This window comes from Ipomoea nil, unplaced genomic scaffold (genome assembly GCF_001879475.1).
Source record: "Ipomoea nil cultivar Tokyo-kokei standard unplaced genomic scaffold, Asagao_1.1 scaffold0813, whole genome shotgun sequence".
Lineage (NCBI taxonomy): Eukaryota > Viridiplantae > Streptophyta > Magnoliopsida > Solanales > Convolvulaceae > Ipomoea > Ipomoea nil.
In genome coordinates this window covers 26016-49898 of record NW_017617241.1, presented here as the reverse complement: position 1 = coordinate 49898, position 23883 = coordinate 26016, and the positions used below count along the sequence as shown (strand labels likewise).

The following is a 23883-nucleotide window of genomic DNA, read 5'->3' as shown; positions in this document are numbered from 1 at the left end:
ATCCTTGTTTTCCTCAAGTAGACAAGCACATGCAATCATGCAAGAAACATCATTACAAGAAGGTTATACAGCTAGTATAAATCCTGATGTTCTTGAAAATCATGCAAGAAAACATCATGAAAAACACACAAGATTATTCAACATTAATTAATTAACGTAACCCAAAAGCCAAAACGAGATTTGAGACACCCAAAAACGTATGACAGATCATGGGTTGGGGTCATGATTGGCTAAAATTGCAGCACCTGCTAGGCTGCTACTTGCTCAGTTGCTCTCTCCTTTTCACTCTCATAGTACTCTTTTGTCAATGGCAAAAACCAAAAAGTTGCAGTGCCCATTTGTAAAGGCCAAGTCATATCAACACTTCTCTCTACTTTTACAAAAGTTTCTTTAAAAGCATATATGCCCAAGTTTATTCCTGTCCATGCCACCAGCCACTTTATTGTATTCTCAAAATTTATATATCCAAATTTAAAGTCTTTTGGGTCATCTAATATGTCTAGTCTGGTTATCTTTTCTTGAAAGGAAATATATTATGTATTTTTCGGTGTGAACATGGCTTCGGAAAATAAAGATGGAATTTTTCTAATTAGCTTATTATAAATCTCCAAATGATATAATCCATAAGAATCGTGAGTCCTTATATTATTGTTGATGAGTTATAGGGCATCCCAGATTCCCAGTCAGATAGCTTCTGTCCGCATTAAATCGATTGATCGACTTGTACTTGATTTATCATACTCTCTCTGTCTCTCATCTTGTAATGTTATTGTAGACCCACTTTAATCTAATTTATGCTATCAATTACCTTTAATATTCATACCGTAAAACATGTCAATGAATCCTTTTTATTACTCCGTACTTTTTAAGAATAAATTTAATTAACTTAACAATATATATATATATATATATATATATATATATATATATATATATATATATATATATATATTTATTCTCAATGTGACTAAGAAAAGACTTTTTTTTTTTTAATTTCTTTCTTTCTTGCACATCTAAATCATGTTATTGAGTAATTTGAAACATATGAGAATCCCACCAATAATGAACGATTTGATTGGTAATTGATTTGTCGTAGCGTGGCCATTAAAAAACAAACAATATATGTCTTCGTTCTTTCAATATTAAAGTAGAAAAAGAAGTAAGCATGATTCTCATATAAAAGAAAAATGATACAGGTGTGAATGAAATATAATTTCCATATTAAAATATTATAAGAAACTTATTACCTCTTTTTTAACTCGAGTTATCGTATACATTCTTAAATAATAATTGCGAATTTTTAAATCACAAAAAAAAAAAGTAGAAAAAGACGTGTCCTTTCAACTACTTAATATTAGGTCTTAACCAATGCATGGCTAGTGCAGAGTTTGGAAATGTATGTCACAAAGCAAAAGGACTAAACATGGGGAAAGAAATATTATTAAACTAAAAGAAGAAGACTTTGAATGAGGCCAGGAGGATTAGCTGGATGGAGTCTTTATCGTCCAAACAAATTCCACATTTAAATGGAAATTATTGATATCACCCCAAATACTTTTCTTATTTTCAAAAAGTGAATTTTATTGAGACACTAATTGTAATCAGTGAAAAAAGTAATCACTATAGGTTGTCATCAACACCTCTGAGAAGATATGCATATGACCATATAGTACGTGGCTTTAGTATGTATGAGCTTTAATTTGACAATATAGAATTTTGATATGAATAAACTTTAAAATAGATAATTCTGTCAACCCATATTATTTTATGTGCAAATGTTAAATGAGGCCTTAAAAAGTAAAAAAAATTTGTAAATCGAATTATATATTATTGTTATGAAATTTTATATTAATAATATGTATCAAATATAATCATATATATATAATTTTTATTATACAAAGTATCAGATAATATTTTATACAACTAAATATATTATATGTGATTGTATATAATACTATTTATAATATTGCACCATAAAAAATCTTTATTGATATTTGTGGATTAGTGATATAAGACATAGAGTCTGAAATGATGATGCCTTAAAAAACAATATAATTTGGGTGTTAGAATAATGGGAAGGATCATGTGGGAAGCAACAGCAAAGATAAAAAGAGAAAGAAAGCTTAGCAATTAAGCTTAGAAAGCAATGATGATATAATACACTCCATGCACGACTGCTGCTCTCATCTGCTATTCAATCCATTCTTTCTCACTTGGATGGCAACACATCTCAATGCATGCATGGTTGTCACCCCTCTTTTCCCATGCCTTTTTATCGGAATAAGAGAGAAATTTATAATTAATATTTAATGATGTATATAAATGTATTGAGTAAATTTATTTTTATGTAATAGTCTACGACTACATAAGAAAGATATATTGCACTAAAAAGATCATGTGTTATAAATTTGACTGAAAAGGTACAGTGTTGACTATAATGTTGCAAAATGTCCTAGGCGCTAGTTGGGCGACCGGGGGCGCCTAGTGTTTGGAGCGCCTAGGCGGCCTAGTAATCTCTGAGTATATAGTCTCTACATTTCCCACTTAGAGATGAGAGTTGTTACATTATTATGATCCTCTAAACTAATCAACAACATATGTGTAGATGGTTAATTGAGTACATGACTAATGGAATTGAATATAGAAAAGAAGTAGTCGAACAAGTAAAAAAACAATTGACCGAGTTGAATCCAAACTCGGTCCAATTGGACACTGACTAGACCGAGTTAAACGTTTAATCGGCCGACCGATTAAAAGCCACATAAAGTTAAGACCGCCTCAACTTAGAGACGCTTATCATCTAGACAGTCACCTAGACTGATTTTTACAACACGAATTGACAAGACTCAAACTTTTAACATTGGGTGAGGAAAAGTATGCTCCACTTACAAATAATACACCCTTACTCGTTCCTTTTGGGACTTTTTTGGAGTTTTGAATCCATTAACTTATGCCAAAATATTACTTATTTAAAAAGGCATAACCTAACCAACCTAGAATAAGAATCCATATATACATAATACATGCTCTTCCTTGAGCTCTTTTCGTACTGCTTTAAAAGGAGGTGAAAGCAAAATGTTGCAGAGATTTTACTTGGGTCAAAATTAGCCTTTCAGGCCCCTGAAAACTTGGTTCAGAAATCGCAACAGAATTAACCTTTATGTAACATGAGTTACTCGTTAATTATTATCCATAAATACAAACTTCGGGTAATAATTAAATAAAATATCGTAAATTACAACATATTTTTTATAAGATTGTAGTTTGTACTTTAAAAATTACTCTTTTTCTTTCTACTTTTGGTAAAGCACAAAATTGAACATGTTCAAGATTATAGTAGGCACCAATAATATCTTTAAAAACATATTTTGTAGGGAGTATGTGTTATTATTATATTAGTATATAAAAATTTTATGACATGATTTGTAGTATAGTATGTTTTGTAAAATTAGACATTGTACTTAAAAAAGTCTATCATTACTCTTCATTTACTTGTGACAAAATATAACGTATAAAGTTTTAAGTTTCAAATTTGACTCTCAACTTAAAGTTGTTTATTAATTTTTTTAGTCTGAACTAATCAATTTTGAACAATCTAAATTGATTTATCACTTTGTAATCTTTTCCAATTAAAATCATAAAACGAGTTTTACTTTAACACACATTCTTACAAATAAAGGTGTAAAACTTAACATATGTCTTTATTTTGTGTGTGTGTGTGTATATATATATATATGGATAGTAACAGTGATCCTATTTGGTAACATAGTTAGCTTATGGATTAATTTTGACTTGTTTGATCACTATTAGTTGTTTGACATGGTTAAACAACTCATATGAGTGTTTGATTAATTAACTTTTTATAATAGTTTTTTATTTCAAAATGTTAAAATTTTTTATAAAATCATTTTGCATGTGATCAGCTATCAACTAGCATCTAATTGTCAAATATTTTTTTACAATTAATTAATACTATCACCTAATCAAATATACCACCTAAATCATCTAACAAGTAACACTTATTTACCAAACACAGCATAGCAAATACACTCTTCCAAATTCTGTTGCCTTTTTCCCTACACTTTGATTCTATAATCCCTCAAAGGCTCAAACTACGGATTCCATAAATTCCCCCGCGTTTTTCTGCTCGACGTTCCCGTCTGAAGAACGCTTTTTCCCTTATTCCCTTTCCCTTTTTCTCTCTCGTTCCGTTCCATTCCGTTCTTCAGAACAAACGCTGCGGAAATGGGGAGTGGGAAGACCAGATGGAAGCTCTCATTTCACAGGTCGACGTTTCTAAGGAAGCATCTAACAATACCCACTGAGTTCTTGTGTCCAATCTCCCGTTCTTTAATGGCGGACCCTGTTATCGTCTCCTCCGGCCATACCTTCGAGCGCCACTGCGTTAATGCCTGCAAGTCTCTGTCTTTTACGCCGGTTTTGCACGATGGGTCGTCGCCGGATTTCTCCGCCGTCATCCCGAATTTGGCGCTCAGGTCTGCCATTCTCAACTGGTGCGACTCTTCTCTTCTGGAATCTCCGACGCCTATTGATTTTCTGTCCGCTGAGAAGCTCGTGCGAGGGTTAATGGATTCTCAGAACCGTAAATCACGGACGACGGAGAAACAGGCTCAGCGGCGGCGTTGTGATGGGAGCGATTGCGAGGTTTTGAAGGAGTTTAGTGAGTCGCAGACGACGAGTTCTGAGGAATCATCGGTGGCCCCCGGCGCTGGCTCCGCCAGCGGGCCCACTACTCCGCTGCCGCTGACGACGCGGCCGGCCTGTTACTCGTCGTCTTCTTCGTCGTGTGATTTGGAAGCTCTGCACGCGAATTCTCTGGACGAGGATGAGATTGTAGCGAAGCTCAAGAGCTCGCTCGTGTTTGAGCAGGAGGAATCGGTTATCTCGCTCCGGAAGCTGACCCGAACCCGGGAGGAGACGCGGGTGCAGCTTTGCACGCCCCGAATACTCGCCGCTCTCCGCCCGCTCATCGTCTCCAGATACGCCGCCGTCCAGGTGAACGCCGCGGCGGCGCTGGTGAATCTGTCGTTGGAGAATCGGAACAAAGTGAAAATCGTGCGCTCCGGAATCGTTCCGCCGCTGATCAACGTGCTGAAGGGCGGTTCCCCGGAATCGCAGGACCACGCCGCCGGCGCGCTCTTCAGCCTAGCCCTAGACGATCAGAACAAGACGGCAATCGGCGTTCTCGGAGCTCTCCCTCCGCTTCTCCACTCTCTACGCTCAGAATCCGAACGGACCCGACACGACGCCGTTCTCGCGCTCTATCATCTCTCTCTAGTCCAAAGCAATAGGGCTAAACTCGTGAAACTCGGCTCCGTCCAAGCCCTAATTTCCATGGTGAAATCCGGCCATATGACACCTCGCATTCTCCTCGTTCTCTGCAATCTCGCCGCCAGTCCGGAAGGCCGCGCAGCCATGCTCGACGGCGGCGCCGTGGAGTGCTTCGTCAGTATGCTAAAAAGAGAGGATTTTGATTCAAGCTCCACTAGAGAGAGCTGCGTTACTGCACTGTATGGCCTCAGCCATGGCGGCTTGAGATTCAAGGGGCTGGCAAAGGAAGCTGGAGCAGAGGAAATGCTGATGAAGGTGGAAGCAAATGGCAGTGAACGGTCCAGGGACAAGGCCAGGAGGATACTGGAAGTGTTGAGACAGAAGGATGAAGAAGATGAAGAAGTGGACTGGGAAGAACTGCTCAACTCTGAAGATGATGATAAACCCAGTTCTTGATTCCATGGCAAGTTCAGTTTGGTTATGGTTTTGTATATCTGCTTCAAATTTGGTTCTTTCTGGGGGGAATTGGGTTGTAATTATCTTCAAGTTTTTTGCTTGCTGCATAGCTGCTGATAGAGTGGTAATGGCTTCCAGGTTTTGGTTATCTCAGCCATTGGAGTAAATAATATTTTGCTGAAGCTGTAAATAAAGATTGTTTTGGGGGGGATTTGGGGACAGAATTTTATTGGATTTATATGGAAAGAATCCTTTTTGATTATGTTCTATTACTTGTGGTTTCTTGATAAGGTATCTGTCTTGTATGATTTCATGATAGAATTTTCTTCAAACACATGTTGAAACTAATCCAATTGAGCTTTGGTCTGGTTCGATCTGATTCGATCTGATTCTATTTCAGATCAATTTTGTCAAAATATGATGTGGGAGCTTAATACCTGTATTCTTGTGTTTCTTCTTAGGTGGAGCTTAAAAGGAATTTTGCATAAATAGACAAGCATCCTAATACACACACCATCGTATATCTACATTTCATGTATTGGATGTCACGTCCAACATTGCTAGACTTCTCAAGTCAAATCCGTAAATCGTGACATCGTTTGAGGGTTATGCTTTCAGCTACTTCATGCCACAGTCCACTTGAAACTCCCCATCTGCACAAACATTAAGTTCTTCGTATAATTTAAACGCGAGAAAATGTATATGAAGAAAGGAGTGTTAGCAAGAATGTTTACTTTTTAGATACACAGCTAAATTTGCCTGGGCATCAGCTTCGGAGTTGTATTCCTGGCACGTAAAAGCAAATCAGCAGTCAGAATGAAGGCTTAAGAGTATGGAGAAAGACGAGATCTTTGAGATGATAAGTTCTTGCAGTATCCATTGACGAACTCAACTTTTACGAGGGTACTCTCCTATGAAAATGGTAAAACAAGGAGACCAAAGCATCTTTGGCTCGTAACAATTTGTAGAGTGCACTCGATTTAAGATAGAGGAAGGAAATGTAATGCCACGTACTCTTTCAACATGGTTAATCTGGAAAGATGTGAATTGGTCCTTGTATTCTCTGACCACCTTTGACAGCTCGGCCATGTTCTGGTTCTTGGTTCTCCAGATTCCTTGAGTCTGTTCCACCAAGAAAGTATGAAAAGGAGACAACGAGATTTTGATAAGACATTACCTAGGTGAGACAAAAAGAGATGATGTGCAGATGCTGTGCAGTAAAACCTAGGTGAGACAAAAAGAGATGTAAGACCTGCATGCAGACAAGCTTTGAATCTCCTTGGGCTCGTATGTGTTTAAACCCTTTCTCAAGAGCATACTTCAATCCCAAGATCAAACCCCTGTATTCAGCAACGTTGTTGGTTGCAACACCCACGCCTTCACGCAACCGGAAAACCTATGAATTGAATAAAATGTTGGAAAAAGCCGTAACTCACAAATTTGACCAGTGTCTAGGAAAAAACAAAAAGAATACCTACCATACTTCCATCTGCAGCACGCAGCACAGCCCCAGCACCAGCAAGTCCAGGATTTCCCTTTGAAGCACCATCGAACTCAAGAATACAGGAACTCTGTACATGATGCTATTATCGTTAAAGAATCAATTTGAAGCTGTAAGCCAAAATTAAATAATGATTTTTCTAGGTGAACAAAGAAGATGAAGAAGAGGAAGTCACTCAGTCAGTAACCCAGATGAAGATCTAATAAATTACTTGTAATAATTATTGGACCTCATGGAGGCATCCAGCAAAGGATCAGAATTTCCGGGAAGAAACTTACACAGTAAGAAGAAATTGGAGGGACTTCAAGGAAATTATCTAATTTTCCTGGTTTTTGCTGAGTAGCTGTTGAATACAAAGGAGATCCAGCCATTTCCTGTTGATCAAGGAAATGATGCATTTAAATTTTAAAGTAAACTCCTTTAAAGTGAAGATGAATGATTGAACTTCAAATGCAGAACATGCCACTGATAATCCTTCAGAGCATAGCAAAATAAACCAAATATAATCATTTTAATCAGCCTGAACTGATCAAGCTACAACACTAAAAAGTAATGGAAGTTTCTAGGCAAAGAACATGCAACAGTTTCTTCTCAGTGAACATATATTTTGAGAGACATGGGAATCATTAACAACTGAAGGAACCAGAAAGTTTCAAACTTGACTAGAAATTCACTGCTAATATGTGTGGCATTGGTAGCTGCTACTTTGTCATTTCAAAATTAGGAAGTGCAATACATGGCATGGCAACTCATAATGAACATTAAAAGGAATCACTGAAGATTGAAGACACAAGTTGAAACAAAACAATATAAAGTCTTTGGAGTTCACATAAATATGTCATACAACAATAAATTCTCCAAAGAGGCACATAATGTCACGGAATATCAATATATTCTCATATTATATATTACCTGTGCCCGTTTCTCCTGAAAGTCCTTGCTGAGTGGTTTATCTTTGGAAGAACCAGGTTGCTGGTACAAGAAAACTTCGTGAATTATTGGATAGAATCTTTTAATACAAAAAATTCAACAATTTTTAATAACCCAATGCCATTCTTTAAGTTTTAGAGTAAACAGTATAGTCATGTGGCTTGGCAAAACTAAAAAAGTTTAAAAACCTACATTGTACTCAAATAGTATATCACTTGGAAAATTAGTATGCCTGACCAGAAAATATATATTTCCACTCTACTACAGGCGTCATTTGCAAAAGCACAACTCAGTCATGAAGCAATTAACTTATTAAAGAACATTCGTCTCTCTGAAGTAAGGTGTTGCAAACTTGCAACTTATAAGTTATAAGACTAGACATTGATCTTCTCCAAAAATGAAGCAGAGAACCAGAAAGATAAAACCATTTGAGTGGCAGATTAGAGTCTAACCCGGAAAGGACAGGGTACAAGTAAGCCAAAGAGATCATCTCGAACATCAGTGCTGTCAACGGAGTACATTGCATTCTTAAGCCCATGAGAAGTAAGATATTCTTCAGATTCTTTAGCCAAGTGATACCCTTTATATACACTTATAGAAGGTTCACCAACCTGAAATATTAGGACCACAGACCATCTCTAAGCTTCTCATGATAATGTTTGAAAATCACAACCCCTAAAAATTCTACTCTAGAAATAAAACAAATTTCATCCATAAACTTCACATAAATAGACATTAAAAGAGATGCTGAAAGCTTACAGAAGAGCGAATTAGGGCTTGGAGATCACTTAAGCTTTTGTAGATACCAATAACGTTGCCCTTACGGACGACATAAAATGCATCCTTTTCGTCTCCCATTGATTGATGCTTCAGCCACAATGACATCTACCCAGCTTCACAAGTTAAAAATAAACGAAATTATTATTTAAAAAAAAAAAAAAAAAAAAAAGTCGGCACCAACTTCAAGCGTAGTTTATTGAATATAGAGCACTAGTAATAATCAGGCGCAGTAATTAGCGAGATTTTGAAGTTTGATTCACAGAATTCGGAAAATTTTCCTTAATTGATACGGGGGAAGGTTTTATCGCGAACTTTAACAGCTTTAAGGAAAACGGAGGGAGAAGTGAAAGTGATCGGCGACCAACGGCGGTTGAGTGCCGGAGATGGAAATGTCTCACCTTCTAAGCTCTGAGCTCTCCACTCCCGACTCCCGAGTTTTGACAGCGATGTGTTGCGACATCCGACGACTAGGATGACTTCACCCTTGCCCGACAAGACGACAATCGACATGCATAGTTGGGCTGGGCCCGATGGAGGGAAAATTATTGGACCATCGTAATTTAATTGTGGTTTTGGGCTTTTAACTCGGCCCATATACTGGGTTGGAACTTGGGAAGCCCATCCAAGTTATATATTACTTTTATTTTTAATGCTTTTTTCTTTTTCCAGTTGAAAAGAATGGAATTAGGGATACCTTAACCTCAGTAAAACAAAAAGAGTAAAGACCAAACATGCTTTTCTGAAACGGATAAATATGAGAAATGTCAACTGTTCTTTTCAAAAAGATATGTCTCGCCGTCGACCAATAGCCTTTAAGATCACAATTTTTTAAGGTCAGTTTAATTCTTTTTATACTTTTTTTTTAACCTACTTTGACACCTAGTTTATTAGTCACAAAAAAAATTCAGAGTTATTACTTGATAATATGAACATTTATGAAAATTATACTTCATATTTTACTTATCCAGTCACCGTTTTCGGAATATTAAAAACTCGTTTATTGTATTAATAGTGAAAATTAATTCATAAATTACAAGTGTTATTAGTTGAAGAAATTTCATATACTTTTTCAATGTTTATAATTGTTTTTTGGTATTTTGAGTGTTGTGACTTTCTATTTTACTTGACACCCTAGTTTTTTGGTGTTATAATTTTCTATTTATACATGTTACAAAGTTAGTTATTTTTTGGGTATAAAATGTATAGTTTTATTTGGGGCCTTGCTCCACTTCTGTGACGTTACTCCATTTCTTGTACTTGTACAGTGAGCGAGTATTGATATAACACATGTGATTGAGCATAACTCCATCAATAATACTAATGCATAATTAGTTTTGAATAAAATTTGAAACTACTTGCAATTTATAATCTTAAATTAAACTATAATTATATTCACCAAGCAAAGCAAAATCTTGTATCAAACAAGAATACAGTAGTATACTTGAAACACTTGCATTGATTCATTATTAAGAATAGTGGAGGTACTTGTAATTACACAGATGAAAAATAAATTTAAGAAAAGAATATAAGTATGCTACTTTGTTTGAGTTGTCCTGTAAAGCTATCTGCTATTCAGCTGGCTGTAACACAATACTCCAAAAAAGAAAAAGGAAGAAGAAGAAGCAAAAAAGATGGACCAAATTAAACAGGCCATCCTTCTTTCTGTTTGTATCTTTAGCTCACTTGTTCCCCAATCAAATCCAATCCCACAACAAGGAAAGTTAAACCTTGGAACAGAAGGTAATAGAAATGGATCCCCTGGGCAGACAATAAGCTTCTTGCAGCAGCAGTGAGGAGAAGGAAAGCAAGTGTTAGTTCCTTTCTGTAAATCCTGTTCTGCTTCTTCTTCTTCTTGGTTTCCATTGGGACCTCTTGCTCTTGCTCCTTCAGTTTGCCATACATTTCGAGCCCTGATTCCGAGAGCCGCCTCGTGATTTTGTCCCCCTGGAGGCTCTTGGATTCCCTCTCAGCAAATGCCAGCAGGTCTGATTCAGATGACCTGCCTGTCTTCTTTGTGACCACCCACTCATAGGCACTGCCTAGCTGGAACAGGCCCGAGACCATGGCGTTGAACTTGGTGACCGACATGGTGTTTTCGAAGAGGAGGTAGGGTACGAGAAAGGGGAAAGATTTTGGTGAGGGAAGGATGTTCAAGATGGACATGACAATGGGAATGTAACATATCACCCAAGGTGGTAATTCGGCTTCTGGGATGAACATTGTTAGGGGAAGTATGATGCAGAAGAGAGTGAATGAGTAAAAGGGAAGTATGAGTTTCCTGAGAAGAAAGAAGAGGAATATCAGATTGCCCTTCTTCCAAATTGATATCTGCAAGAACATACAGACAATCCAGATTTGATCAGTACTATGAATCTATGATTCCTGTGTTTCAGATGACAAACAAACCAAGAACTCAAAAGTTACCTTGGAAGTCAAAATGGCAGGAAGGCATAATCTGAAGAGCTGCATTGGACCGGAATGCCAACGATGTTGCTGTTTTTTGTATGCTTCATACGACTCTGGCAGCTCACAGGTCGCTCTAACATCGTTTAGAAATATGAATTTCCAGCCATTCAAGTGTGCTCTAACCGCGATATCCATGTCCTCCACAGTAGTCCTTTCGAGCCATCCTCCCGACTCCTCCAAGGCCTTGATTCTCCACACTCCAGCTGTTCCATTGAACCCAAAGAAATTGAGAAAGTGGCCATTCACTTGCTGCTCCACCTCGAAATGGAAGCACAAGTTGATGTTCTGAAGCCGCGTGAGCAAATTCTCATCCTTGTTCACGAATGACCATCTGCCTTGAACTAGTCCTAGTTCTGGATTCCCCTGATACAAAAACAATGAATTCTTTTCAGTAACTCGATAATTCCATCAAGAATTCAAGACTCAATACAATCTGATATCAAGCTTACTATATACCTTGAAATGAGGAACTGTGAGTTTAAGGAAATCAGCATTGGGTTGGAAGTCTGCATCAAAGATTGCGACGAATTCATAGTCTTTGACATATTCACAGGCCATTGCAGAGTTAAGGTTGCCGGCTTTGTATCCTGTTCTGATCAACCGATGTCTGTACACTATGTTTACGCCTTTCTCTTTCCATGACAGGACTTCATTTCTGATCATCTGCTGCAAAGCTTCATCATCTGAATCATCCAAGACCTGGACTAGAAACCGGTCTTTTGGCCAATCCAGTTGGCAGGCAGCTCCAATTGATTGCGCGAAAACCTGTATGTTCCACAGGAAGTTCATAATCAGACTCAGATCAATTTCTTAAAAGAGAATAAGAATGCATAAAGATTGGGATGTTTTGTATCACCTCTTTTTCATTGCACATAGGAATCTGTACAAGGACCATAGGGAAACTTGAGTCATCTTCAGGATCATATGCATTTTCATCTATAACAGGCTTGATTTTCTTGTACTTAATCCAGAAACAGCCGAGACAAAGCGCGAAGCGATCCACGGATTGAATGAGGAAAAGAACAGTGCAGAACTTAGAAAGTGTGACAATGGAGGGAGCAACATAGTCAGCTCTGAAAGACAACCAGGCCATATAAGTCCATTGCAGAAGATTCTGAACTTCTCCAGGATTGACCAGAGCAAAGTGACTCAAATCCCATTGGTTGTAATATGCAATGATCTCCAGAATTAAAGCCACCACAGAAACAGCAAGAAAGCCTCTAATGAACCTGTACAACTTCCCTCTATACCTGGGATCTTCTTCATCTGTATCAGACAAGGCAATGCGTTTCTTGACAGAAGAAAATGTTGTGAGCAAACCAGTGGCCAGCCATGGAAGGCAAGCTAGAGCTCTGTGGGCTTTGAGAATAAGGAATGTCTTTGGGTTTGTAGCCTTCTGTTTATCCCGAAAGGCGGGCGAATTCGAATCGTTGATCTCCACCAGGGAAATGCTCTTGGAGTTCTCAATAGTCACCACTACAGAGCTTGGTGCCATTCCTCTTCTGAACACACAATCAAAACCCAAAGGGATCAATGGCAGCCCAGATTTGGGATTTTCACAAAGATGCAAACTTTGTGGACCTCAGAGCTCAGTTATGACACTTCCACAGCTCCTCTGTCACACCACAAACAAAATCATTGGATAGTTATAACTGCACTCATTTCAAGAAAATATGGATCTTGAACCTGAAAAGAATGGCAATAGGCTCTTGGCTCAACAATTCTCCAGGTCAAATCTAGAAAGAAAAACAGAGAGAGATAGAGAGAGGAGAGAGAGAGAGAGAGAGAGAGAGAGAGAGAGAGAGAGAGAGATGGAGAATCTGGTTCTGTAATTTAATGAGCACAACCAGGAGTTCTACTACTAATAAAAGAAAGGAGGAGGAGGAGAGGGAAACTTCATGGGTCAGCAGGCAAATGGAAGGTTCAGGTTTCTCATGTAAATTACATATGAAATTATTGACCGGCCTGCCTTTCTTTATTGTGTAAAACTAATCAGATGCGATCGAGCCCAGTCTAAGCCGGTGTATAGTCAAAGGATGAAAGAAGAAGAGGAAAACAGTGGGATAATCTTTAGCATTATTTGATCAAAAATCTTCAACTAATACATGGTTTCTTGGAAGCCAAATGCAGACTCCCACTGCTGTCAATCAACAACCACCAGTTTGCAGACAAAAAGTGACAGCCAACTACAGCCAAATCAAAGATGTTAAACACCCTTTTCCCTTTTTTCTTTCTTTAATTGTATACTTTTCCCACAAGGAAAATTACACAGAAAGCGACAGCCTCAACCAAGTTGGTCAAACTATCATATTTGATAACTACAAGGTAACAAGTTTTGATTCTAAGCAAGGTAACTATAAGATAACAAGTTTTGATTCTAAGCGACAGCCTCAACCAAGTTGGTCAAACTGTCATATTTGATAACTACAAGGTAACAAGTTTTGATTCTAAGCAAAAACAACCTATTAATCTTTTTTGTTTGAATCATTCAACTATAAACCATCTAGATTGACTTATCTTCTTATGATTCTTGCCGATTAAAGTCACATTTCGGATAGTAATTATGGAGTTTCTCTCCTGATTCAAACTAAAATTACACAGAATTAAAGAAATTATTATTTGTTTAATGATGATGATGAACTGGAAGGGGAGTGCCAGACACGAAGTGGGGCAGCCCGAAGTCAAATTACACGGCTTTGAGAGGAAGGGAGCTAATCATTGAAAACTTTTACTACCATTACTGCTTAACTTAAGGTCTTGGATTTAATTAATGATTTAATTAGTCGTTTAGGCACATGGCTGGCTCCAACAGTCCAACCACTATTTCATGCGGAGGTGTTTGTGATACGTGGGATCCAGTAATTTTGTCGGCGTGAGAGAGAATTTTATTCCCATTTTTAGCGAATGAAATGCCATACGTGTGAACTGCATCACGCGTAGGCGCGTAGCTAAAATCTGCAACATCAAGATTAGAAACTGCGTTCGTACACGCTAGGTTAAAGACTTAACTAGGTCCTTTTTTTTTTCTTTTTTTTTTTAATGGATAAGAGGGAAAATACTTGGTTTACTCCTATTTTATACTCCCAACTAGTATTTCCTCTCACATGTTCTTGATGTAGACATTTTTATGTGGACTCACATGTTGAAAATAATCAATCCTGATTTGCCACCTTAGAGAGTACAAATGAGGGAGTACAATTTGGGAGTCTATGTAGTAGAACTCGGATAAGAGTAAAATGGTGAAGGCATGATGTTAATCGAATTCTCTCACTATAGTAGAAATATCAAATATTGTGTACAAAAATATCACTTTTTGTTTTGAATTATATGAAAATAATATTTTTCGTCTATTGGTTATATTGTTGCCACTTTCATTTTTTATTTATTATTTGTGAAGTGATTTTTTTACTCTAAACCCTATTTCAAGGATTGATAAAATCACTTTGCAAACAAATGAGAAATAAAAAGTGACAATAAGTATAATTAAAGAACCAAAAAATGCTATTTTTCATAATTTAGGGACAACAAATACCCCATCTTTTGTTAATTTTTTTAATAAAAAATTTAGTGTCGTGAAAAGAGACTGAACGTTCGAATATATGCATATCAATATATGCAACAATGCCTTTGTAAGGGCTGCTTTCGAATGAGACTAGACCAAATAACAAATAAAGGATAAATTTTATTTTTTAAAAAATTCATAGAAGTATATATTTTTTGAGTACTACGAACTCTGGTATAATGTAGTATCTATTAGAAGTATATATTAACCTTAGAATTGCTACTAATTATTTTTAGAGCTCCAATTTCATCCGAACACATTATTTTTAAATAAAGTATATAATTCATTTTTAGAAAATAAAAGAAAAATAAGAAGTATAAGAATTATTTGTATCTATTAGTTAATAAATTAGTCCAAAAATAACATTAGAATATCTAAATATATATTTGGGAGAAGAATATCTAAATATAGTGCAAAAAGTCAAAAAAGCAAACGTCATACAATATTCAAAACCAATTAGGACTAAACCAAAAAATAACATTTACTGGTCAAACAAATTGCAAAGATAAAAAAAGTCAAAACCATTGAACCTATTCATTAGGGTTATCTTTGGGATTTCCTTTTATTTTTTATTATTTATTTATTTATTCATATGCAATTTGGAAAAGGAAAAGTTGTTCACATGTACAGACATGAATAGACGTAAACAAATAGTTAGGTGATGAACTGGAGATTTAAAGATGGATTAGATTCCATCCAGTATAAAGTATTATAATTTTTTTTTTCTTTTTTGGAATATAGTATAAAGTGGTATAATGAAATATTATAAATAATGTTTATTATGTCAGCATGAAATTTCTTATCAAAATGGCAGCATTCAATTTGGCTCTTGTCTAGTCATGGACCCCTATGTTTCATGACGACAAATTATAAATTGTCCATTATAATTTAAGCAACCCGAAAAATGAAAAATAAAAAACAAAAGACAAATTAATCTTTAAAAAAAAATACAATTTTGAGGTCATAAACTGGGTACCCTCTCTTTCAACGAAGGCAGACGGTGGAAGCAAGGTTGGAGAATTGACATAACACATGAGGATATTTCACATGATAATGGAAAAAAAAAAGGCAATCTTTTTTTTCAAAGGAAGCGTGTGAGAAAAAGAAAAAAACTAAATATGTACCTACATCAAATGGGGTATTAGTCATTAATTTTTATACAAAATGTCCTTTAGTCTTTAATTGAAATCCGTCATATAATTTTAACTAGTAAAAGAACCACAAGGAAGTAAACTAATATAGATTACTTATAACCGACTAGCTCAACCTAAGAAAGTAAATAGACAGCTCTCCGCAAACATAAAATTTTTATCCTAATAGTGTTATAATTAGAAATTTTTTAGGAAACTTTTGATTTATTAAGAAATGACCCAAATATTTTAGAACCGGTTTCAGAGAGTTCCGGATACAATAAACAATGGTAACAAAAGAAAAGAGCAATCATTCTACAGCAAATGAAAAGCTTGTTAGATTAATTAAGTCACATGGAATCATTAATATGTGACAATAAAGATCGTACTAACCTTATTACACATGTATTTTGTTTGATTTTTTACTCAGCTCTCTCTGGATGGTGTATGAGGAATGTAATGTGAGCAGGACGGGTGACTTTAAATAACCACGAGCTATTATTGTGGTAGTTGTATATTATTAGGTCTCCTAAACCCTAACCAGACTCCTTCATAAACGAAGTCTAGCCTCTGTCATAGACAAAAAGATAAGGTGTTGTAGCCGCAAAACAGGGTTGACAGTACATAAAAAACCAAACAGTCATTTCTGGTAAAAACTGAAAACAGAATGGGCTCACAGTAGTACAAGGGGGAGATGGTGATGCACCCTAACGACAACACAAACTATACCACAATCAAGCGGAGGATACGGCGGATACATGCTATGCCTGTCATTCTCAAGGACCTTCACTGCTGTCTTGGCTGTTAGGCAGGGCCACATGCAGTCTCCATGTGGCCAGCTACCCCAGCCATGGCAGCATCGCTGTACCCAGTATTTTTTTCACAATATAATACAGACACACACTGTAGGGCAATGCATTTAAATAAGAAGCATTATTCTTGCATCCGGGCAGTATTTACTAGCTAAAACATGCATCATTAATACCCCCATCTTCCAATATTATTTGTGGGAACATCATACCTTAACACTTGCATCCAGATCTCTAAAACTCACCCCTATACTATAGTTCACCAGACCCCTACCACCCCCCCTCACCCTCTTGACAAACAAAAGTATCATCAAGAATTAAATCATATGGGGCAGACCAAGAATACGACTACTTACTTGTAATCATGCCAATCCAAATCAAGCATCCCAGTCCCAGGTCTTCAAAATTATCATTTCCATTGCAAATAAAGTTACAGCTTTAGGCTTGAAACCTGCAGAAACAAGAGAAGTTACAGCTTTAGGCTTGAGACCTGCAGAAACAGGAGAAGTGCAATAGAACCAACAAAATGGAATTAGCATATTTTAAGAGGTCTTTAGTTTTGCCAACAATTGAGCATATAGATACAAAAACAGTCAATGGATGTAGGTTTTAGTTTTGGAAACTGAAGAACAAAGACAACAAAGAAGTATACAAATTTTATCCAAACTTTTGCATTGTACATGCTACTAGGAATAGATTTCCAGGATGCTAGGTATAGTATATATCAAGCTGTTCCTTTGATGAATTGATGTACAATCACACAACTAGAAATACAGAGACAGCTGCTATCAAATCAAGGACAAAATAATTAAATACTTGAACCGGTGAAACCTCTACTATTGCCAGTTGAAATCTTGAAATAATGACAAGAGAGATATGAAGATATCGAATTATTCTATCCGTAACATGACGAGATTTCACAGTAATAGAAGCATAAGAATATGCTTCCCATCCAAGAATATTATATTCACCTTATCATATTATACACACAGTTAGTAAGATTAGAACACACAGAATAGTTTCAATTCTTCACATGGCACATAACCCATGTGGCCATACTACATGTTGGACAACTACTGCAAGTGTAAACAAAACAAAATCTGAAAAAAGGCGTATTTAATTGAGTGATGAACATAGCATTAAATGTGATCCAACGGGAATAACAAGAACATGGGTGTGCTTAGAACAATTATGAAAACTGAACCTATCCCAGTTGGTAAGAAGTCCTTCTCTGAGCCTAGAGATGTTTGCTTAACCCATAACAACATGAACATCACTGCCTATATATGCCATTGATTATCTAATAACTCACCATCAACATACATGTAACAGTGTTCAGATGATCAATGCCATTCAATTTTCAGAAGAAGCAAGGACTAAATCAATGCCATTCAATTTTCAGAAGAAGCAAGGACTAAATTTCTTAAATTGATAAACAAAGTACAAAGTAGGTTTGTTTGAGAAGTATAACTATTCAACTAGAAAGACAAGCAATAAACTACAAAATGATTTAGAAGCACAATATACAGGCAGTGTTTCACATCCAGTATTCTCACCACCGGAAGCCCTAGGGTAACCCTCATACTCCAAATTCACGTTCCGTGTGGCACAGATAGCTCGGAACTTCATCCTCAAACTCAAAGAGTTCATGATATCGGTAACGGATTCGTTTTCCGGGTCCGCTATAGGGTACTTCCGGAGCAATTCATCCATCTGCACGATGTTTTTCTGCACTGGAGGCGAATCGCGGAGTTCTAGGCGTCGATACAGACTCTGTAGAAGCCCAATTCGAATCCGACTTCAAACCCGGTTTTTAGACCCACCTGCAGGCGGCCTTCCTCTACGCCGGAAGCTAGACCGTCTGCATAACCATCGGAGTATCCTTGCTTGTAATGTGTGTCCTCTAGATTCAGAGATGAGTCGAAGATATCTTCTGCCATTGTATTCGCCGGCCGAGAATTCGTGTTCAGAGAAGCGGCGGCAATGAAATCCGATTAGGCCGCGCGCCAAATGTCCAACTTCCAAGTGTCTGTTAGTCTATATGGGCCGGGAAAATTTAAAACTCAAAGCCTCAAATATAGGAAAAGCCTAATAAATTTGTAGGCTATATTTGTTATGGTAACTTATTGTGTGGATCCGAGTACATCAAGATAGACTCATGCCTAAATATTTACAATTTAGGCACTAAATGTTTACAATTACACAATATTAACATATACTCCATATTAATTTGTATTCACAAGTTCCTTTCAAATATTGCAGTCATACAATATTAACAGATTAGAATTTGATGACCATGTATTGTAATTACAATTTTCCTTCTACAATATATGTTTTGACTTAGAAACGTAATTTATAAATAAAAAATTTACAATTTGAATAATAAAAATACCCAATTTATATGGCGTTTAAAACCAGGACTCACCTTGCGATGTGGATCCTGTTCCATGGTATAACAACTGATTTGTCATAAATATTGGCCATTTTGTGGGCTTGACGAGGCCGGCTAAAAATAACTCGACAAATTATTGTGTGGATCATGGTCCGCACAATGTTATGTGGAGCATAATAAAAAAAAATACATTTTTAATATACTAAATGTACATAATTTTGTACTGTATGTACATTATACAATATAATGTACACTCAATACAAAAATAATGTACATCTCTTGAATATAATGTACATTATTTTTGTACTAAATGTATATTATTTTTGTATTAAATGTATATTATTTTACAATATACAAAATATGGTCCATACAACTTGTGTAGACCCTGGTCCACAGAATAATGATTGAAATAACTCCTGATAAGTGGTAATAAATTGGGCCGACTTTTTAAAGGTAATCTTTAACCGGGCCAACACATGGTCTGTAGCTACAAACTCAATGATGGTCTTTTGGATCCCAAATCCAACACAAATTTGGTTTATTATCCATATTATCAAGAGTACTTCACAATCAATCGTTATGCTGTGCATCCGTATGCACCATGCATGGTGCATACGGATGCCAAAACGACGTCGTTTTATTTAAAAAACGTGCGTCTCTTCTTTAAAAAATTTTCAGGTTCGATTCCCAGCAACAACATTATATTGTTCATTCATTCTGGAATTTTAGTTAATAGATTATGGAATTATAGTTCATTGATTATGGAATTATAGTTCATCGATTATGGAATTGTAGTTTAACGATTCTGAAATTTTAGTTTATAGATTATGGAATTTTAGTTCATTCATTCTGAAATTTTTAGTTCATAGATTAGATTATGGAATTATAATTCATCGATTATGGAATTATAGTTCATCGATTATGGAATTTTAATTCATATGTTGTTGCTGGGAATCGAACTTGATTTTTTTTTTTAAGGGAAAACGCGTGTTTTATTAAAACGACGTCGTTTTTGCATCTGTATGCACCATGCATGGTGCATACGGATGCACAGCATAATTTGCCACTTCACAATACAATTTTGTACTAAGAAGTAAGCTTTCACTATGTCATATCCATCTTTTGTATTCTTCCTTAAAACCACTGCGTATCAAATAGGGGTGTAAATGAGCCGAGCCGCTCGTGAGCGGCTCGGTCAACGCTCGGCTCGAGCTCGGTCAAAATCGAGCTCGAGCCGAGCTCGAGCGGCTCGTCAAATAAACGAGCACGAGCCGAGCCTAGATACTCTAGGCTCGTGGCTCGTCGAGCCGGCTCGCGAGCCGTATAATATACAATATAATATATAATATTATATAATTAAAATATATAAAAATAATAATTAAAATTTAAAACTCAAAAGTCAAAACTTAAAAGCCCTATTGTTTTGAACATATCCGGGACGAAATATATATGTACAAGGAATCAAGGACTACTACTGTTGACTTGTGTTTTGTTGTGATTTGCAAACTTATTTTGAATGTTTTGAAGTTTGAACAAACAGACTTGTGTCTTCACTATCTTTTACTTCGTTGCGAAATTATTTTGAGTGTTTTGATTTGAAGTTTGTATTATTTATGTATGGATAAAACAGAGCAGTTTAAATTTTAAATCAAATAGGTTAAACCGTCAAATTCAAGGTTAAGATCGAGCACGCATTTGAACCCGAGCTCGAGCCTGATCTCGAGCTCGAATTCGAGCTCAAAATCAAGCTCGAACTCGAGCTCAAGATCGAGTTCGAGCTCGAGCTCGATAATTGCCGAGCTCGAGCTTGAGCATCCAGTTACGAGCTCGAGCTCGAGCATAGCTGCATTTAACGAGCTCGAGCTCGAGCATACCCATGCTCGAGGTCGGCTCGACTCGTTTACACCCCTAGTATCAAATGACTCTTCACTTCATCAGAACTACGATATCTTCTAAAATTATTACAATCACATGCAACACGGGCACATAATAAAGTATTCCGCCTTTTTACTCCTATTTTCTTCACCATATTGTATAAACTCTTGAAGCCCTTGCATATATTTGAATATAGTGCGTTTTTCATACATCCAACTCCTAACCGTGAATTCATAAAATACTACTCTAAGTACTCTAGAGATATGGATACGCAATGATGGATATAATTATAAACGATATTATTAGATGATTTGAATTGAAATCAAATTACCTAATTCGTAAACAAAGTACCTAATGTATAATTAAAATTTATACCTAACGATATGCAACCGTTTCTTTATTGTCAAGCCATTCGTAGAGATATCCGCTTCACGCACGACATTCAGCAGATCAGGGACGACTATTGCATTCACCACCATCCACCGTTCTCCATCGTCACCCACACTTGCCATTTAGGGGTCGTGTTGGTGGGAGGAATAAACTCAAGGCCAAAGCCATCGGAGTTGATTCGAAGAACCATATGAGAAGAATATTAGTGCATTAACATCTCCCACGCTTGAAAATTTGAATCCCCATTAAAAGGATTGAAGTGACTGAGTTAGCCCTCCGATTGATATAATTGAAGAAAAAAAAAAAGAGTATAAATTTAATTTAAAGAAAACTGATAGAATTATATATGCATATATACAAATAAAAATATTACATGATATAAATACATATTAAATTATACAAGTAAAACTTTATAAGAAGAAGAAAGTAAAGTTTTAACGTTGAAATAAGTGTAGTAAATGTGATATGATAATGACACATTGGATAATATAATTAGGCATTAATTAATGTAGAATGGAAGATGCATGGAAGGCTCATATATATGGTCAAACATCAACATTCAACTCACCACAACATTTCAACAAACTAGTTAGTTTTAGCATGCCGCAAGCCATCTTTGACATATATACATGATACTTCTGTTATATTAATCAATCAAACATGGATTACTACTATTATATCTACATACTTTAATAAAATGTGCACAATTAAAACGCCAATACTATAATAATAATATATTCATAATTAAAATATTCATTTATGTTATACCATCCACTTGCCACACATCTCCACCTATATATACACTCAATTACTAATCATCATTTCAATAAATCTCTGAGAGTCTTCAACTTTACTGTTATATATACATAAATATATATCAATTCTTGTTAGCTACTATATATACTTAGCCATGGCGATGCTGAGATCAATGACTACACGAAGAAGCCCGTTTGCCTACGAGCAATTAACCGACGAAACTCCTCTGATTGAAATTGACGATCATCCGAAACTAGTGAGGACGAAGACGGTGCCGGCCGGTAAGCACGTTTTCAGTTCGCCGTCGTCGAAGAATAATAAGGTGTCGTCGGAGCTGGCGGCGGCGACCAAATCTCAGGCGAAGCAAGTGCACAGGGCCAGCAAGGTTCACCCGCTTTTCAGCCTCTTCGATGGCCGGAAGAAGTCGAGGAAGGTGACGGCGAGGCCGGAGTTCTCGAGGTACCTTGAGTATGTTAAGGAAGGCGGATATGGCGGTATACGGGACATGGCCTCTAAGACCAATATTTCTGTATTGTGATTTGTCAACTGTGTTTTGTTTTGTTTTATTTTTCTTGCTTTAATCCGTTGGAAAAAAATAAAAAATAAATGTTACTCCGTAATTACTTTGTAAAAAAGGGCCATATTTGTTTATGGAGAATAATAATAATATTTCATTTTTATAAGATATCGTATGATCATCAAATAGTGTAGGACAAAATTATCAAAATTTTAAAAATTACATTACATATACTATTAAACTTAAATATTGAAAAACAATATTATTAGAGAAAAAAATTGAAAAAGACTAGTTAATTTGATTAATAAATAGTAAAATTATATTTTTTTTTGAATGTTACTGGCTCTATTCTTTCTCAACCTACTAAAACACAAAGAAACCAATAACACCCGCCTCCACTGAGGCTTGAACTCATAACCTTCCAAATGGAAGTCCAACCCAGGTACCATTAGACCACATAGTCCTGGTATTAAAATTATATTTACATCTTATAATTAATACGGAGTACATTTTTTGAGTGATGAGAGAGTAAATCTTGTAAAACTTAGTGTAACAGACTCAACCGAAATAATATTGACAAGAATCAAATTGTTGACATTTTAATACAATAATTATGTTCTACTTACTCGATCACTCATTTCATCACAATAATTATGTTCTACTTACTCGATCACTCATTTCATCATAATAATTAATACATCGAATAAGTTTTGAATTCTTGATCTCTTGGTGAAAGGAAAATGATACATTTTGGTTCATGATTTATGCTTTTATATATATATATATATATATATATATATATATATATATATATATATATATAGATTCAGTCTATTAACTCTTTTTACATATTTTTTTATCATTTTCATATGAAAAATAGTGGAAATTTCAATTTTGTCATTTCATCATTAATCTTCTTCCTAGTATACGACTATACATATCCCCTCACTCCAAGTCTCCAACCAATGTCATTTTCAACTCAAATTTGACGTCAAATGTTATCAGGGGTAAAATTTATCAAACTTGT

The 23883-nt window shown here is 36.0% G+C and overlaps 4 protein-coding genes across 5 annotated transcripts; 1 reads left to right on the top strand and 3 right to left on the bottom strand.

Moving 5' to 3' along the window:
- Positions 1-4038: 4038 nt before the first annotated feature.
- LOC109178190 (U-box domain-containing protein 40-like) lies at positions 4039-6010 on the top strand. The gene has a single exon (XM_019327776.1). The coding sequence runs from the start codon at positions 4246-4248 to the stop codon at positions 5746-5748; it is 1503 nt and encodes a 500-aa protein (XP_019183321.1). The 5' UTR covers positions 4039-4245; the 3' UTR covers positions 5749-6010.
- Positions 6011-6210: 200 nt separating this feature from the next.
- Positions 6211-9427, bottom strand: LOC109178191. Of its 2 annotated transcripts, none has more exons than XM_019327778.1 (10): positions 9358-9427; positions 8939-9077; positions 8632-8790; positions 8162-8221; positions 7528-7623; positions 7227-7319; positions 7001-7144; positions 6763-6870; positions 6483-6534; positions 6211-6401 (listed from the first exon to the last, which is right to left on the bottom strand). In XM_019327778.1, the coding sequence occupies exons 2-10, from the start codon at positions 9062-9064 to the stop codon at positions 6367-6369; spliced, it is 873 nt and encodes a 290-aa protein (XP_019183323.1). In that variant the 5' UTR covers positions 9065-9077; positions 9358-9427; the 3' UTR covers positions 6211-6366. The 2 variants fall into 2 exon arrangements, with proteins under 2 accessions (XP_019183323.1, XP_019183322.1); XM_019327777.1 differs by having other exon boundaries at positions 8939-9072; positions 9358-9425.
- Positions 9428-10397: 970 nt separating this feature from the next.
- Positions 10398-13375, bottom strand: LOC109178189 (xyloglucan glycosyltransferase 4). Its single transcript, XM_019327775.1, has 4 exons — positions 12282-13375; positions 11882-12190; positions 11384-11788; positions 10398-11287 (listed from the first exon to the last, which is right to left on the bottom strand). The coding sequence occupies exons 1-4, from the start codon at positions 12918-12920 to the stop codon at positions 10634-10636; spliced, it is 2007 nt and encodes a 668-aa protein (XP_019183320.1). The 5' UTR covers positions 12921-13375; the 3' UTR covers positions 10398-10633.
- A 3326-nt stretch (positions 13376-16701) lies between these two features.
- LOC109178298 (oral cancer-overexpressed protein 1 homolog) lies at positions 16702-19032 on the bottom strand. Its single transcript, XM_019327922.1, is given in 3 exon segments — positions 16702-17382; positions 18466-18662; positions 18665-19032. Coding segments are annotated over 3 exon segments (417 nt in total). The 5' UTR covers positions 18867-19032; the 3' UTR covers positions 16702-17364.
- Between the last annotated feature and the right edge of the window lie 4851 nt (positions 19033-23883).

Bases quoted from the DNA above. Each gene is read 5' to 3' on its own strand.
- LOC109178191 (XM_019327778.1), bottom strand. From the start codon at position 9,064: ATGTCATTGTGGCTGAAGCATCAATCAATGGGAGACGAAAAGGATGCA. The intron at 7,145-7,226 runs GTAGGTATTCTT...TTCAATTCATAG, and splicing joins GTGCTGCAGATGGAAGTATG to GTTTTCCGGTTGCGTGAAGG. The intron at 6,871-7,000 runs GTCTTACATCTC...TTGGTGGAACAG, and splicing joins CAAAGCTTGTCTGCATGCAG to ACTCAAGGAATCTGGAGAAC.
- LOC109178189 (XM_019327775.1), bottom strand. From the start codon at position 12,920: ATGGCACCAAGCTCTGTAGTGGTGACTATTGAGAACTCCAAGAGCATT. The intron at 12,191-12,281 runs GTGATACAAAAC...TGGAACATACAG, and splicing joins CTATGTGCAATGAAAAAGAG to GTTTTCGCGCAATCAATTGG. The intron at 11,789-11,881 runs GTATATAGTAAG...TTTTTGTATCAG, and splicing joins TCACAGTTCCTCATTTCAAG to GGGAATCCAGAACTAGGACT.
- LOC109178190 (XM_019327776.1), top strand. From the start codon at position 4,246: ATGGGGAGTGGGAAGACCAGATGGAAGCTCTCATTTCACAGGTCGACG.